Source organism: Falco naumanni, chromosome 7 (assembly GCF_017639655.2).
Source record: "Falco naumanni isolate bFalNau1 chromosome 7, bFalNau1.pat, whole genome shotgun sequence".
Taxonomy (NCBI): Eukaryota; Metazoa; Chordata; class Aves; order Falconiformes; family Falconidae; genus Falco; species Falco naumanni.
Genome location: NC_054060.1, coordinates 3,165,434 through 3,178,544, shown reverse-complemented (window position 1 = coordinate 3,178,544; position 13,111 = coordinate 3,165,434). Strand labels below are relative to the sequence as shown.

The following is a 13,111-nucleotide window of genomic DNA, read 5'->3' as shown; positions in this document are numbered from 1 at the left end:
GTCTGGGTGCTGCCGACACAATCCTTTGAGCCCCTTGCAGCCCGTGGGGCAGGGGTGGGCACCCAGTGCAGACCACAGCAACAGCCCCCTCCCAGCAGTGCCTTTATTGGGTAAGGTAACACAGCCCATTTCCAGCCAGTCTCATGTGTGGCAAGGGAGTGCTCGGCTGGCGCGGCGCTCAGTTGGTGAGGGTGATGAGTGCCTCCACCACGTTGCCCATGTGCTCCCGCAGGCTGCGCTCCGCGGCTGCTCGCGAGATCTCCATCTCTGTCATCTGCAGGGAAACAGCCACAGCCTCATACAGTGGCCGCAGAATGGTGGTGCAGGCTGGGCTGGGGGTCAGCAGCAAGGGCCACGCACCCACCGCACCGCTGGTGGGCACCAGCCTCGGCTTTGGGTGCAGTTTTGGTGACCAGACATTGGCTGCACCAGCCTGGTGTCCCACCCCTACTCACAATCAGCTCCAGGTCCTCCTTCTTGATGGTCACTTTGGCCAATTCCTTCTCCCTGGGTCAAGAGACAGGCAAAGCTCTGGTGACCGACTGGCACCCCTGGCCCAATCCGGTGACTGATGGGACCCCCCGCCCTGCTCCAGTGACCGACTGGCACCCCCTGCTCCGGTGATAAAGAGGGCTCTCCCGCTCCAGTAACAGACACGGCCCCCCCAGCTCCGGTGGCCGGCGGCCCCACCCCGCCAGCTCCGGTGGCCAGTCACTACCCCTGCAGCAGCGTGGGGTGTGCTCCGGGAGAGGGCCAGGCACCCACTCCAGCTCCCGGGGCAGGGCTGGGATGTCAGACCGGGAGGCCCCGGGCCGTGTCCCGAGGGGCAGCCCGGTGCGGGCCAGGCACGGCCCGAGCCGCCCCCCGGAGCCCCGAGCGAGCGCGGCCGTTACCTCTCCTGCTTCGCCTTCTGCTCCCGGGACCTTCGGTCTCCGATCACCGACATGGCCTGCAGGACGAGCGCAGTCACGGCGCTGCCCGGCCCGGCCGCCCCGCGGCACCCCCCGCCCCCCGGCCCGCCGCACCGTCTCCAGGTTGGAGCTCTGGATCTCCTTCTCCTCCGCGTAGTCCGTGACGCGCTCCAGGTCGGCCGCGCCGCTGTCGTGCTTCCGCGGCTTCTCGGCCGCGCGCCCGCCCGCCCCATCGCCGCCGCCACCGGAGCCGTTGGGCTCCGTCTCCAGCTCCAGCTCCACGTCGCCCTCCGCCGCCATCCCGCCGCCGCTCCCCGCTTCTTCCGCTTCCGCTCGCGGCCGCCACAGCCCCCCGCTTCCGGTCACGCGCCGCCGCCGCCGGAACCAGCGAGCGGGCGGCAGCGGCGGGCCAGAGCGGTGGCTCCGGCCCGGTGCCGGTCCACGGCCCCTCCGTCATCCTCCCTGCGGGGAGCTCCCCCCCCCCAACCCCGGGGCTTCTCCGCCGCCGCTCCCTAGGCGGCAGCCCCGGCCCGACCGGCTGGGTGCATCGGTGCCTCGGCGGGCGGGGCCCGGGGGGGCCCGGGCCCGGTGCCGGCGAGGGCACAGCCCTGCCCGCCGCCCCCGGGCTGCCCGCCGGCCGAGCTAAGCCGGGTAAGAGGGTTAAGTAGCCCGATTTGGCTCCTGCCGCGGAAGGATGGGGCTGGCCCTGTGCCACCGCGGTGGCCCTGGCTGTACGGGCGGCCAGGCCGGGGCCGTGCCCCCGGTGTGCCCCGGCACCGGGCCTCGCAGGCCCCACCTGCAGCGCAGCCCCGGGAGCTCGGTGAGGCCAGGGCCCGCCCGGCCGCCGTGGGGCACAGGCCGAGGAGAGCAGTGTCTGCCCCTGCCTGTCACCCGCCACACCGTGACGGGGACATGGTGTCCCCATGGGACAGGCTGCACCCCGCACTGTGTGGGCACCGGGTGGCTCAGGGTGCCGAGGGCCCCGCGGTGCCCGGTGCAGCTGCCTAGCTGCTGGGGCAGGAGCCGAAGCGCTGCCACCAGAAACCTTGGCAGCAGGATGTGTCCCTGCTGGAGGTGGCTGTGTGGCAGTGGCTGCATCCCGGGGGCCGTCTGTGGGCACGCAGGGCTGTGGGTGCCAGGAGCGTGCCCCCCTGCCCGGCCGCACAGCTGCCAGGGCCGCCTCGGCCGCCGGCCAGCCCCGCTGCCACCTGGATGCTGCCTGTGTCTGCCAGTGCTGTGCCAGCTCCTCCGCCTCCTGCGCCTGCTGTACCACGCACCACACCTGCCTTTGCGGCAGTGTCTGGGGCCTTTTCCCCACCCCGTTCCTGGCCTCCCGCTGCTCCACGTGCGGGGATGTGCATGGGGGTGAGGCCACCTGAGACATCCCCTGGGATCCTGGGGTGGGCTGACCGCAGCCAGCAGCCTGGCACCCACATCAGTGCTCACGTTCCCCCCCACACCGCAGTGTGAAGGGGAGAGAAGAGGAAGCAAAAAAAAAAAAAAAAAAAAGTCATGAGCTGAGATAAAGACAGATTAACCTGTGAAGGAAAGGGGAAAACCAACCCCAACCCCAGCGCCGTGAAGGCAGGCGCTCATCGCCTCCCACCAGCGGCCCAGTGCCCAGCCAGTCTCCAAGCAACAGCCGTGCTGGCAGCCAAAACCCTTCCTCTGCCTCCAGCCTCAGCGCCGAGGACAACGCTGTCACCGACTGTCCCTTTGGCCGCCAGGGTCAGCTGTCCTGGCTCTGTGCCCTCCCACCTCCTGCCCACCCTTGCCTTCTGGCTGCGGGGGAGAGCAGGAACAGGGAGAGCCCCGGCGGGGGGTGAGCCCTGCGCAGCCGCAGCCCCAGCACCCACACCTCGAGCTGCCAAGGAGCTGAGGGAGGGTGACGCCAGACCAGCAAGCCCCCGCACAGGGCCTCTGCGGTGGCAACGTGCCCCCTGCCTCCCCCGGCTTTTCCACAGCTCCTGCGCACTCTAGGGAGATCTTGCTTCCCAGCTGGATGCACCTCATGCCATCCTCCTGCCCCGCGGGGTGCCCGTGTCCCTTGGGTGCCTTGGTGCCCATGGGTACCTTTGCACCATTCCAGCCCTTTGGTACCCCCATGACCCCCAGCCACGCTGCACCACGGCACCGCTCTGAGACCAGCCATCCCCACACAGGGGACAGCACCCCATGGTTCCCCACATGCCACCCGTGCCCCAGCTGGCTGCCGTGGCCTCATCCTGCCCAACAAGGGGCCAGGGTCCCAAGCAGGCATCTCCATGGCCAGGGATCATTGGTGGACCCTGGACAGGCTCCCCTCAGAGTGCCCCGCTGGTGGCTGCCAGGAGGTAGCAGTGAGCAGATGGTGGGGCGGGCCGAGCTGACAATCCCCCTAATCCCATCAGGGTGGTGGGGGGGGGCAAGCAAAGCCAAGCCGGGCCATGGCGGGCACACGGGCACACGGCCGCCTCCTGCACTCCCTACTCTGCCAGGTGAGACTGAGGGGACTGCCAGGGCTGGGGGCTGTGCTGGACCAGGGTGGGGGTGCCAGGCCAGGCTGGGGTGTCAGCTCTGGCCCGTTGGGATCCCTGCTGACCATGCTCCCCCCAGCTGTGCTGCGCCTGCGGCTGTGGCTGCAGCTCCTGCCGTGGGCTCCGTGTGTCCACAAGCACCCGCATCCTCTACACGCTACTGCATGTCCTGGCCTCTGCTGTGTGCTGCCTCATGCTGTCCCGCACCGTGGCCCAGGCCATTAGGGAGAAGGTGACAATGGGAGCTGGGATACCCGGGGTGCTGGGGAGCCAGGGGTCCTGGGGGTGCTGGGGGTCTCAGAGGCACTGGGGGTGGGGGGTGCCAGGCATCCCAGGGGCACTTAGGTGTCCCAGGAGCACTGGGGGTGCCAGATTTGGCACGGGAGCCTGGAGTACTGGCATACTGCGGCTACTGGGAATAACAGGGCTCCTAGGAGTGCCAAGGGTGCTGGGCATGTCAGAGGGGAAGGGGTGCCACGGGTACTGAAGATGCATGACTTGCCCAGCACCCTGGGTGCTGGGGATGGAGAAGGTATTGGGAATTCTGGGGGTGTCAGGAGTCCAGGGGTGCTGGGTACTGTGGGCACCGAAGGGTGCTGGGCACACCAGCAGCCCCATCTCAGCACTTGCTGTGCCTGCAGGTGCCCTTCTCGGTGGTGCTGTGCGAACACCTGCCTGTGGGCACAGACTGTGAGCGGCTGGTGGGCTCCTCGGCCGTGTACCGGGTCTGCTTCGGCACCGCCTGCTTCCACCTGGCGCAGGCTGCCCTGCTCCTCAACGTGCGCTCCAGCGCCGACTGCCGCGCTCAGCTCCAAAACGGGTACAGGGGCGGGGTGCAGGATGGGGCTGCGGGGGGCTGCCAGGTCCTGTCTCCCTGATGCTCCCTGCCCCACAGGTTCTGGCTCCCGAAGCTGCTGGTGCTGGTGGGGCTCTGTGCCGCCAGCTTCTTCATCCCTGAGGACACCTTCATCCGAGGTACGTCCCCCACCCTGCCTGAGCTGGCACCTGGACCCCTGCCCATGGCCCTGTGCTAGCTCCCTCTCTGCCCTGTCCCCCCCCAGTCTGGCACTACATGGGTGTCTGCGGGGGCTTCGCCTTCATCCTCATCCAGCTGGTGCTGATCACTGCCTTTGCACACACCTGGAACAAGAACTGGTGAGTGCCGGGATGCTGGGGTGCCGACTGGGTGCCTGTCCGCTGCCGACCCTCACCCGCTCTCCCGGCAGGCTGACGGGCGCTGCGCAGGACAAGTGCTGGTACCTGGCCATGCTGCTGGCCACGGCCGCTTTCTACACCCTTGCCTCTGCCGCCTTCTCCTTCCTTTACAAGTACTACACCCACCCCGCCGCCTGCCACCTCAACAAGGCACTGCTCACCATCAACGGCAGCCTCTGCGGCATCATGTCCTTCATCTCCATCACACCCTGCGTGCGGCTTAGTGAGTACGGCACGGCACAGGCTGCCACATCGCAGGGCTGGCTGTGTCCTGGGGCTGGGGGGTGGCCGGGGGCTCCCAGCTCAGGGCCAGCACTCAGGCACCCAGGAAGGACCCAGCTCCGCAGGGCTCCCACCGATCCCTTCTGCACCATGGCACAGGGTGCTGAGCAGGGGAGGGGGTTTCCCGGGGCCCACGCAGAGCCCATCTGCCAGCTCATGGTGCTCTAGGGGCTCCATGGACACCTCTGACCCCACCCTTGCAGAGCAGCCGCGGTCAGGGCTGCTGCAGTCCTCAATCATCAGCTGCTACGTGATGTACCTCACCTTCTCTGCGCTGTCCAGCCGTCCCCCGGAGAGAGGTGGGTGCTCCCATCTGCTGCCAGCAGCCCCCCCGCCGGGGTGTACGCCCATCTCACCTCCACCTCCCCGCAGTGCTCTACAAGGGGCAGAACCTCACCGTCTGCTTCCCGGGCGTCCGGCAGGACGAGCTGCAGACGGAGGACACCACCGTCGCTGTCCTGGGGGCTGCCATCATGTACGCCTGCGTGCTCTTTGCATGGTGCGTGTGCCTGCGGCACGGGGTGCGGGGGGCAGAGCACCTGTAGAACCGTCCCCTCTGAGCACGGCCAGCCCCACACAGGGACTGTGCCCTCAGCATGTGGCACGGCCAGCAGAGTCGGGGATGTCCCAAGGGGTGGCAGGGCCACAGCAGGTGGGGCACCGGTGGATGGGCAGGGGCAGCGCAGTGACCCCAGGCATGGCACAGCAGGTCTCCTGCAGCCATGCTGGATCCATGGGGTGGGCTGGGGGCCTGGCACAGGGTGGTGGATGCCCATGTTATGATTTCTGCCTCTCTCTCGGGCACAGCAATGAAGCCTCCTACCTTGCTGAGGTCTTTGGTCCCCTCTGGATGGTCAAAGTGTACAGCTTCGAGTTCAAAGTGAGTACAGATGTTCCCCCCGCCCAGCTGTGCCCTGTGTCCTCCAGCCACAGGCACCCCACACCTGCCATCCCAAGCCCCCATCCCCACGCAGGGCCTGGGGCAGGTTTGTCCAACCAAGCATGGGGGGCTTCTCATGGCACACCCCAGCCTGCACCGGCTCCTTGGAGCCAGGCAGCCCCAGTGCCAGGCAGGGCCAGATCCTGCAGCAGGGCTCAGCCCTGCAGCAGTGGCCGTGGGGCCAGGCAGCCCTGCCCTGGCAGCAGTTGCCACCAGACTGCTGTCTCTGCAGGAACCCTCCTGCTGCTTCTGCTGCCCCGAGAAGATGGAGGAAGAGCTGAGAGGTGGGTGCAGGGTGGGGGTCCTGGTGGGTGGGCAGAGCCTGTCCTCAGGTGCATGTGTGCAAGCCTTGGGGTGCTGGTGAGGAGGGTGTGCAGGAGCTGCCATGCCCCTGTGCTCTCACAGGTGCTGAGCAGACGTGTGAGCAAGTAGAGGAGCCTGCCAGGGGACAGTGCCTCATCCAGGACGAGCGGGACCGGGTGGTCTACAGCTACTCAGCCTTCCACTTTGTCTTCTTCCTCGCCTCGCTCTACGTCATGATGACCCTCACCAACTGGTTCAGGTAGGGCCCTGCGGTGCTGCCCAGCCCTCCTTGCTCTTGCTCCCCTTCCCTCTTGCTAGTGTGACCACCCGGGCTGGACTGCAGCCCCGTCAGCAGCATCACCCCGTCAGCATCGTCACCCCACCAGCTCCAAGCCGCTCCCCGCGTGGGCTCAGCCTGCAGCACTGCACTCCTCGCTGGCCCCGTGCTCCAGGCAGTGCCAGCGTCACCGAGCCAGTGCCTGCTGGGGAGGCACAAGGCTCTGCGCCCACAGACAGGCACTGCTTCCACCAAGAGCAGCCGTGCACTGCAGTGAGATGGGCTGGGGTCTGCAGGGCTGGGGCAGCTCCACAGCAGGTGGGACGTGCCCAGAGCCACGTGGCTGCTGTGCCATGAGGTGACCTGGTGGGGTGGCTGCAGCTGGCACCGGGATCCATGTCAGCACCCAACACCTGCCCTCTCCCACCAGCTACGAGAACGCCGTGCTGGAGACCACCTTCACGCATGGCAGCTGGTCAACCTTCTGGGTGAAGGTGTCCTCGTGCTGGGCTTGTGTCCTGCTCTACCTGTGGCTGCTGCTGAGCCCCCTCTGCCTCCACAGCTCCCCCCAGCACCAGCGTGGCAGGCCAGCCCTGCGTGTCCTGCGACGACGACGGGCTTCACAGCGCATCAACGTCTCCACATAGTCCCTGCCAGGACAGACTGTGCTCAGCCCCACAGCCGGCAGCAGCCAGGGCTGATCCCTGCCGTGCCCTGTGCCTGCGCCCTGGCCCTGCTGGCCTCCCCTGACACCCTGTCCCAGGAGACAGTGGCATCTGAGAGCCCTGGGGGGTGACCCGAGGGGTGGGTGCTCCCAGGGACACTGGTCCTGGCTGAGCCGGGGACAGCTGGAGCGAGCCGGGTGGTGGGTGCTCAGCCCCGGCTCCCCCTGGGTTGGGGGCAGCTGCTGTTGCACACCAGCTCCCAGCCCAGCCACCCCAGCCCTGGGCCCGCTGGGGGAGTGAGGGTCTGCCCCAGCCACCTCCGTGGCTCAGCCCACCCGCCGGCCACGTGCTCATTGTAAATAGCTCCTTGAATACATTTTTATATAAAACTCTGAGCTGAGCCTGTGCGATCCACCCACCCACAGACCACAGCTGTGGGGCTGGGCATGGAGGTGCCTGCAGTGCCCCAGCATCGGCCACGTCTGCGCAGCAGCCACGACCAAGGGCACCTTTGGGGCAGCTCTGCTGGAGAGGGGGGACAAGCTGGGGGGTGGCAGAGCAGGGAGCACTGGCCTAGGGCTCGGGGCTCCAGGAGGGCATTCAGCCCGTAGCTGGTACCCCCAGCACGCTCCCAGCTGAGTCCCTGGAGGAGCCAGGACCGCCCAGGACACAGGGGTGACTCCAGCACAATGCGGTGCTGGGTGCACAGACCCAGAAGGTGCCCATGAGCCTGCAGCAGGGCCAGGAGCCACAGGCAAACAGCTGCCTGGCCAAGGACCTGCCCCAGGATACTGGGGACAATGCCAGGCTGTGGGGTCCTGCGAGCACCATGTCCAGCCCTTCCCATGCCACCACAGCATCTGCCCCTCCCTCTGGGAGCCCCGGGAAGGACAGAGCCCCCACTACCTGCCAGCACCCGGTGCCAGAGCATCGGGGGGTCCCAGCCCAGCCACGCTGAGGGGCACAGGTTGCAGTGGCTGGTGCAGGATGGGGACCAACACCCATGGCCAGGGTGTCCACCAGCACCCTCAGCACCCCAGCAGGGACAGAGGCAGCACCTGACTGTCCCTCCCAACAGGGGTGAACCTCCAGAGAGAGCATCTGGGGAGCACACCACAAAACAGATATGGGATATAGCCAGGCAAGAGAGCTTAAGAGTACTGGGGCTGGGGGTCCTGCTGCCATGCCCTGTCCTGCTCCAGCAGCAGCCCCATGGGCTGGCAGTCACCACAGGAGCAGCAGGGCAGCCCTGGCCTAGCCCTGCAGCAGTAAAACCCCCAGCCCCAGGTACCAGAGCATCACCCAGTCCTACTGCAAAGCCTATGGCATGCTGCTCCTCCACAGCATCAGCTCCCCAAACAGCTTGCTCAACATCTGCCAGTGGATTGATGACATCTAGGTAGTGGGAAGGGTCCAACAGGCACTGAGCCCCCATGGGCATGGGCTTCCTCAGGGAGAGCTGGGCTGCACCAAGCCCCAGACAGTCCTTGGGGAGCAGGAACCAGGTTGGAGTGAACTGGGCTGCTTACTAAGCAAGGTGGAGGGAAGCCCCCCAATTTTCCCTTTTATTTAGTGTTTGTGACAGGTCTGGAACCACACTCTGCTCCTGGGCACGGCCCCAGGCATGATGCAGCCAGTACATGAGGCAGAGTTCTGCAGCTCCTGGAGGAGATAGGCCACAGGCTGCCAGCCCCACAGAGCCTTGAGCCACCCTCCCTCCCACAGGCTATGGCCACTGATGCTGGTGGGCATCAAGACTGACCTGCAGCCCAGTCTGCCAGAGGCAGTGGGGGTCCACACAGCCCACAGGCAGCAGCTGGTCAATGAAGTGTGCCTTGTGCCCCAGGGTAGCAGGGACCCCACTGACACCTCCTGCTTGCCCAGCCCACAGCTCCCTGTTCTGCAAGACCAGTGCCAAGGATGGCACCTTGCCCAGCGAGGAGCCCTGCCTGCCGCAGCACTGGGCTCTGGGATGTGCTGGGGTCCCCAGGCTCTGTCCTGCTGGGGTGGTGGGACTGGCTGCTGCCACTGCTCCTGGCACTGCAGGGAAGTGAAGAGGATGGTGGGTCACAGCAAAGGCTGCAGCACGGGGCTGGACACCAGCATGCCCCTGGAGGCAGCTCTGCTCTGCTGCTGGGCCTAGCACAGGAGATGTCCAGTTGCCAGCTTGACATCCTCTCCACAGCCAATCCTCTGCTCTGACTGTGCCCACAGCAGTGGTGCTGAACAGGCAGCCTCCCCAGCTTCAGCCCCTGCGCCTGCTTGTCCCACCAGCTGCAGGAGCACCTTGGTCCATGCGCAGGCCTGACCAGCAACAGGCCTGGCCAGCATCTCCCCAGCCCTGAGCCCTCCTTCCCGCCCTCCCCACAACCCAGCCCTCTCCAGTGCCATCCCTTCTTGGCTTCATTCCTCTGGGCTTCCAGCAATCCCATCCTCCCCAGGGCATTCACCGCAAACCTCCCCTGCCCCACCAAGCCCCCCCACGTGCCTGCACTCGGGGTCCCACCGGCTGCAGATACCCCCCCCCCAGGTGATGCCCACGGGGGCAGGCCAGGCCCCATCTTTGTTCCTCACCATGAAGATGCAGCTGCTCCACAGCGCAACAGCCGTGTTGGGTGCATTCGTCCCTCCTCTTCATCAGCACGGAACACGGCCACGGATGCTCGCTGCCAGCTGAGGTGGGGGGGCCACGACGGCAGAGCCCCCTCCCACTCCCCTAGCCCCCCCGCCCCTCCCGGCCCGGTCACACGGAGGGAGAAGACAGGGCCTGCACGGCTCCACAAACTACTTTAATAGGAGACGGACCCGAGGCGGGCGCAGGGTGCTGCCGGGGTCCCCGGCGGGGCGGCCCGGCCCCGAGGCTGCGCTGGGCATCCTGCCGGCGGGCGGCCCGGCCCCGGGGCGATGGCGGCCCGGCCCAGCCGCGGGCTACTTGGCGCCCTCCTTCTTCTCGTCCGCCTTCTTCTGCTTCTGCTGCATGATCTCCGAGTCCCTGCGGGAGAGCGCGGCGCAGGGCTGGCAGCGGCACCGGCACCGCTTCAGGACCGGGGGGGATCGGGGCGGGGAAAGGGGGGGAGGAAGGGGGGGTGTCGGCGGGGCCGGCCCGGCGCTCACCTCTGCTTGCGGGCGGCGGCCGAGAGCCCGTCGTCCCGCCGCTTGCCCTTGCCCGAGTCGCTTTGCTTCTTCAGGTTCTTCTGCCGCGCCAGTTCGCGCTGGTTCCCGCCTGCGACGGCGCGGCCGCCTCAGCACGGCCCGGCCCAGGGCCCGGCCTCAGGGCCCAGCCCCAGGGCCCAGCCCGCGCCCCGGCCCCGCGCTCACGGGTCACGGCGCCGCTCCCTCCCGCCCCCCAGGCCAGCCCCGGCCCGCAGGGCGGGTCACGGTGCCGCTCCCCCCAGCCCGGCCGCAGCCCGCACTCACGGGTCATGGCGCCGCTGCCTCCCGCCCTCCGCTCCGCCGCCACGTCCCGCACTGACCCCCCCGCGCCCCGCCCCGCTCCGCTCTTTAAGGACGCGGCACGGCCAATCGCCGCGCAGAGCCCGCCCCCACCGTCCTCCTATTGGTACACCGCTCCGGCTAGGCCACGCCTGATTGGCCGCGGGCTACGGCTGCCATTCTGCCGGCGGGGGCGAAAAAGCCGGAAGCTGGAGCGCAGGCGCCACAGCCGCGCCCACGCGCCAGGGGGCGGGGCACGAGGCCACGCCTTGTCGTGACGCAGAAGGGGGGCGTAGTCGCGGGGACTGGCACGGCGCGGCGGAGTCGGTGCTTTCTCCTCTCCTCAGTCCGATGCCCGGAGCCGCTGCGGCCCCTGGGCCGGGCCACCGGCAGCCCCGCCTCCATCCTCGGCGGGGCGGCTCCTCCGGGCCGGCTCCGGTGCGGCGCGGGGCCGCTCAGGCCGTTCCTTCCGCCGCGGGCGGTGCCAGGGTCCTAGGGGGAGGTACCGCCGTAAGCGCTACCCGGGCTGCCGAGGCCAAGCGGGCCTGGGACGGCCACCCGCCCCGACAGCCAGTCCTCGGTCCACCGGCGCACATACGCACCCAGGGCTTGGCGTCGGCATCGGGTCGTGGTGGGGTTCCTGGGGGGCGACGAGGGCCGCGGGGCTCCGGCGCTTCACCAGCTGCGACAGCTCGGCGTGGATCACCTGCAGGCGGCAGGGCTGCTGCGGCGGGATTCCCCCAACGGTCCCGGTGCGCCCCGAGCCGGGCTCCGGCGGGACCCCCGGCGCCCCCGCAACCCGGCCGGCCGGACCTTGTTGGCCGGGTCCAGCTCCAGGGCTCTCCTCAGGACGGCTGTGGCCTCCGCATCCCGGCCCTGCTGTGCCAGCAGCTGCGGGGAGAGGAGCGGGCGGTAGCGGGCGGCCGGGCCGGGAGGCGGCGGGGGACGGCGCGGAGCCCACCTGCCCCCGCCGGAGCAGCGCCCGACCGTTGTCCGGGCTGATGCTCAGAGCCGCCTCGCAGGCCGCCAGCGCTTCGTCCGGCCTCTGCAGCTTCAGCTCGGCGGCCGCGCAGTTGTTGAAGCACTTGACCCGCTGCTCCCGCAGCTCCTCTTCCTCCTCCGGCCCGGGGGGAGCTGCGGGGGCGCACAGCCTCAGCGCTCTGGCCTCGCAGCCCCGGCCCGCCCCCAGCCCCCCGCCCCGTCTCACCGGCGACGGGCCCGTCCAGGGCGCGCAGGGCCAGGCGGTAGGAGCGCAGCGCCGCCGCGAAGTCGCCCCGTGTGAAGTGGAAGTTGCCCCGCTCCCTCCGTTGCGAGCCCAGGCGCAGGCGGGTGGCGGGCGGCAGCGTCTGCTTGTCGGGGTCGTCCCGCACCTCCAGCAGCGTCACCTCGAACAGCAGCGGCGCCTCGGGCGGCACGTCGGGCTCCCTGCGGGCACAGCGCGGGCTGCGCCTGCCCCCCCGGTCCCCCGTGCCCCCCCCGTCCGCTGACTCCCTGGTCCCCCTGCACCTGCCCGTCAGGTGACCCTGTCCCCAGTCTCCTGTCTCCCCCGGCCCCCTGCCTCCCCGGGTCCCCCTGTACCTGCCGGTCAGGTGCCCCTGCCTCCCAGGCCCCCTGCTCGCCCGCCCTACCTGCCCGAGCGGCCATAACCATATGGAAAAGCGGCAAGGAAGAAGGAGACCTCCCCGGGCTGCATGGTGGGGACGCCCAGCTCCAGGGCCTGTGGACACGGGCACGACGGGGCTGGCCGGGCGCGGTACCGGGCAGCGTTCAGCCCACCCCGCGTCCTGGCCGGGGCTGACCTGCACGACGTCGCCGTGGCCCGGCACGAAGGTGAGCCGCGGGTCCCGCTCCACCAGCCCGCCGTCCTCCAGGGCGCCCAGCACCTTCACTGACACCTCCTGGCCCGGCCCCGGCCGTGGCCCGCCCTGCCCGTCCCGCACCACGCGCTTCCGCAGCAGCCGGTCCTCTGCGGGCGGGGGCGGCCCTGAGACCCGCCTCGGGAGCCCCCCGAGGCCCGGCACCCCCGGGGCCGCCCGCGGACGCTCACCTGTCAGATCGCTCCAACCGTCGGCCGTGAAGAGCGGTCCGAAGCCGCCGGGGCCCGGGGCCGCCAGCGCCTCCAGCCGCCGGTAGAAGGGCCGCTCCTCCTCGTGCACCGACGGCAGCGCGATGGCGGTGTGGGGCAGGTGGAACCGCACCCGCCTGCCCCGGCCGGGCTCCCGCGGCCGCCGTCCGGTCCCCGCCTCCCTCTCCGGGGAGCCGCCGGGCGAGGGTCCCGGCATGGCCCGCCGCTACCGGGAGTCCTCGGTGCGGCCCCCCCGGGGTTCGACGGCGGGGGCCCACGGCCTTCAGCCCGCACAGGGCGTGTCGCCGCCGGCCCCGCCGCACCGCGACTGCCCAGGGCGGCCGCTGAGCGCATCCCGTCGCGCCGTTACCTAACGCCGGGAAGCAGCTCAGCGGATTAGCCGGGGCCGCCGGCAAAAATAGCCGGCTCAGGCCGAGCCCCGCCGCGGGGCTCCCGCCGCCGCCCCGCCCCGCCGCTGCCCCCCCGGGACCGGCCGCCCGGCCCC

At 69.6% G+C, this 13,111-nt stretch overlaps 4 protein-coding genes across 7 annotated transcripts; 1 reads left to right on the top strand and 3 right to left on the bottom strand.

Moving 5' to 3' along the window:
• Positions 1 to 89: 89 nt before the first annotated feature.
• HYPK (huntingtin interacting protein K) lies at positions 90 to 1,383 on the bottom strand. 3 transcript variants are annotated; one of them, XM_040601813.1, is made up of 4 exons: positions 1,026 to 1,244; positions 894 to 949; positions 456 to 507; positions 90 to 274 (listed from the first exon to the last, which is right to left on the bottom strand). In XM_040601813.1, exons 1-4 carry the CDS (start codon positions 1,209 to 1,211, stop codon positions 179 to 181), a joined length of 390 nt encoding a protein of 129 aa, XP_040457747.1. In that variant the 5' UTR covers positions 1,212 to 1,244; the 3' UTR covers positions 90 to 178. The 3 variants fall into 3 exon arrangements, with proteins under 3 accessions (XP_040457747.1, XP_040457748.1, XP_040457746.1); XM_040601814.1 differs by having other exon boundaries at positions 210 to 327; positions 1,026 to 1,250; XM_040601812.1 differs by lacking the exon at positions 90 to 274 and having other exon boundaries at positions 448 to 507; positions 1,026 to 1,383.
• Positions 1,384 to 2,419: 1,036 nt separating this feature from the next.
• Positions 2,420 to 7,498, top strand: SERINC4 (serine incorporator 4). Its single transcript, XM_040601810.1, has 12 exons — positions 2,420 to 3,388; positions 3,507 to 3,659; positions 4,069 to 4,247; positions 4,323 to 4,402; positions 4,489 to 4,582; positions 4,654 to 4,865; positions 5,128 to 5,223; positions 5,297 to 5,423; positions 5,732 to 5,804; positions 6,097 to 6,148; positions 6,270 to 6,426; positions 6,875 to 7,498. Exons 1-12 carry the CDS (start codon positions 3,338 to 3,340, stop codon positions 7,089 to 7,091), a joined length of 1,491 nt encoding a protein of 496 aa, XP_040457744.1. The 5' UTR covers positions 2,420 to 3,337; the 3' UTR covers positions 7,092 to 7,498.
• Positions 7,499 to 9,879: 2,381 nt separating this feature from the next.
• On the bottom strand, positions 9,880 to 10,652 carry SERF2 (small EDRK-rich factor 2). The gene is made up of 3 exons (XM_040602388.1): positions 10,527 to 10,652; positions 10,224 to 10,332; positions 9,880 to 10,101 (listed from the first exon to the last, which is right to left on the bottom strand). The coding sequence occupies exons 1-3, from the start codon at positions 10,531 to 10,533 to the stop codon at positions 10,038 to 10,040; spliced, it is 180 nt and encodes a 59-aa protein (XP_040458322.1). The 5' UTR covers positions 10,534 to 10,652; the 3' UTR covers positions 9,880 to 10,037.
• Positions 10,653 to 10,826: 174 nt separating this feature from the next.
• Positions 10,827 to 12,948, bottom strand: LOC121091998 (peptidyl-prolyl cis-trans isomerase FKBP8-like). Of its 2 annotated transcripts, none has more exons than XM_040602386.1 (8): positions 12,589 to 12,948; positions 12,341 to 12,507; positions 12,170 to 12,258; positions 11,749 to 11,990; positions 11,503 to 11,675; positions 11,355 to 11,432; positions 11,144 to 11,247; positions 10,827 to 11,033 (listed from the first exon to the last, which is right to left on the bottom strand). In XM_040602386.1, exons 1-8 carry the CDS (start codon positions 12,821 to 12,823, stop codon positions 10,997 to 10,999), a joined length of 1,125 nt encoding a protein of 374 aa, XP_040458320.1. In that variant the 5' UTR covers positions 12,824 to 12,948; the 3' UTR covers positions 10,827 to 10,996. The 2 variants fall into 2 exon arrangements, with proteins under 2 accessions (XP_040458320.1, XP_040458321.1); XM_040602387.1 differs by having other exon boundaries at positions 11,749 to 11,966.
• Positions 12,949 to 13,111: the final 163 nt, after the last annotated feature.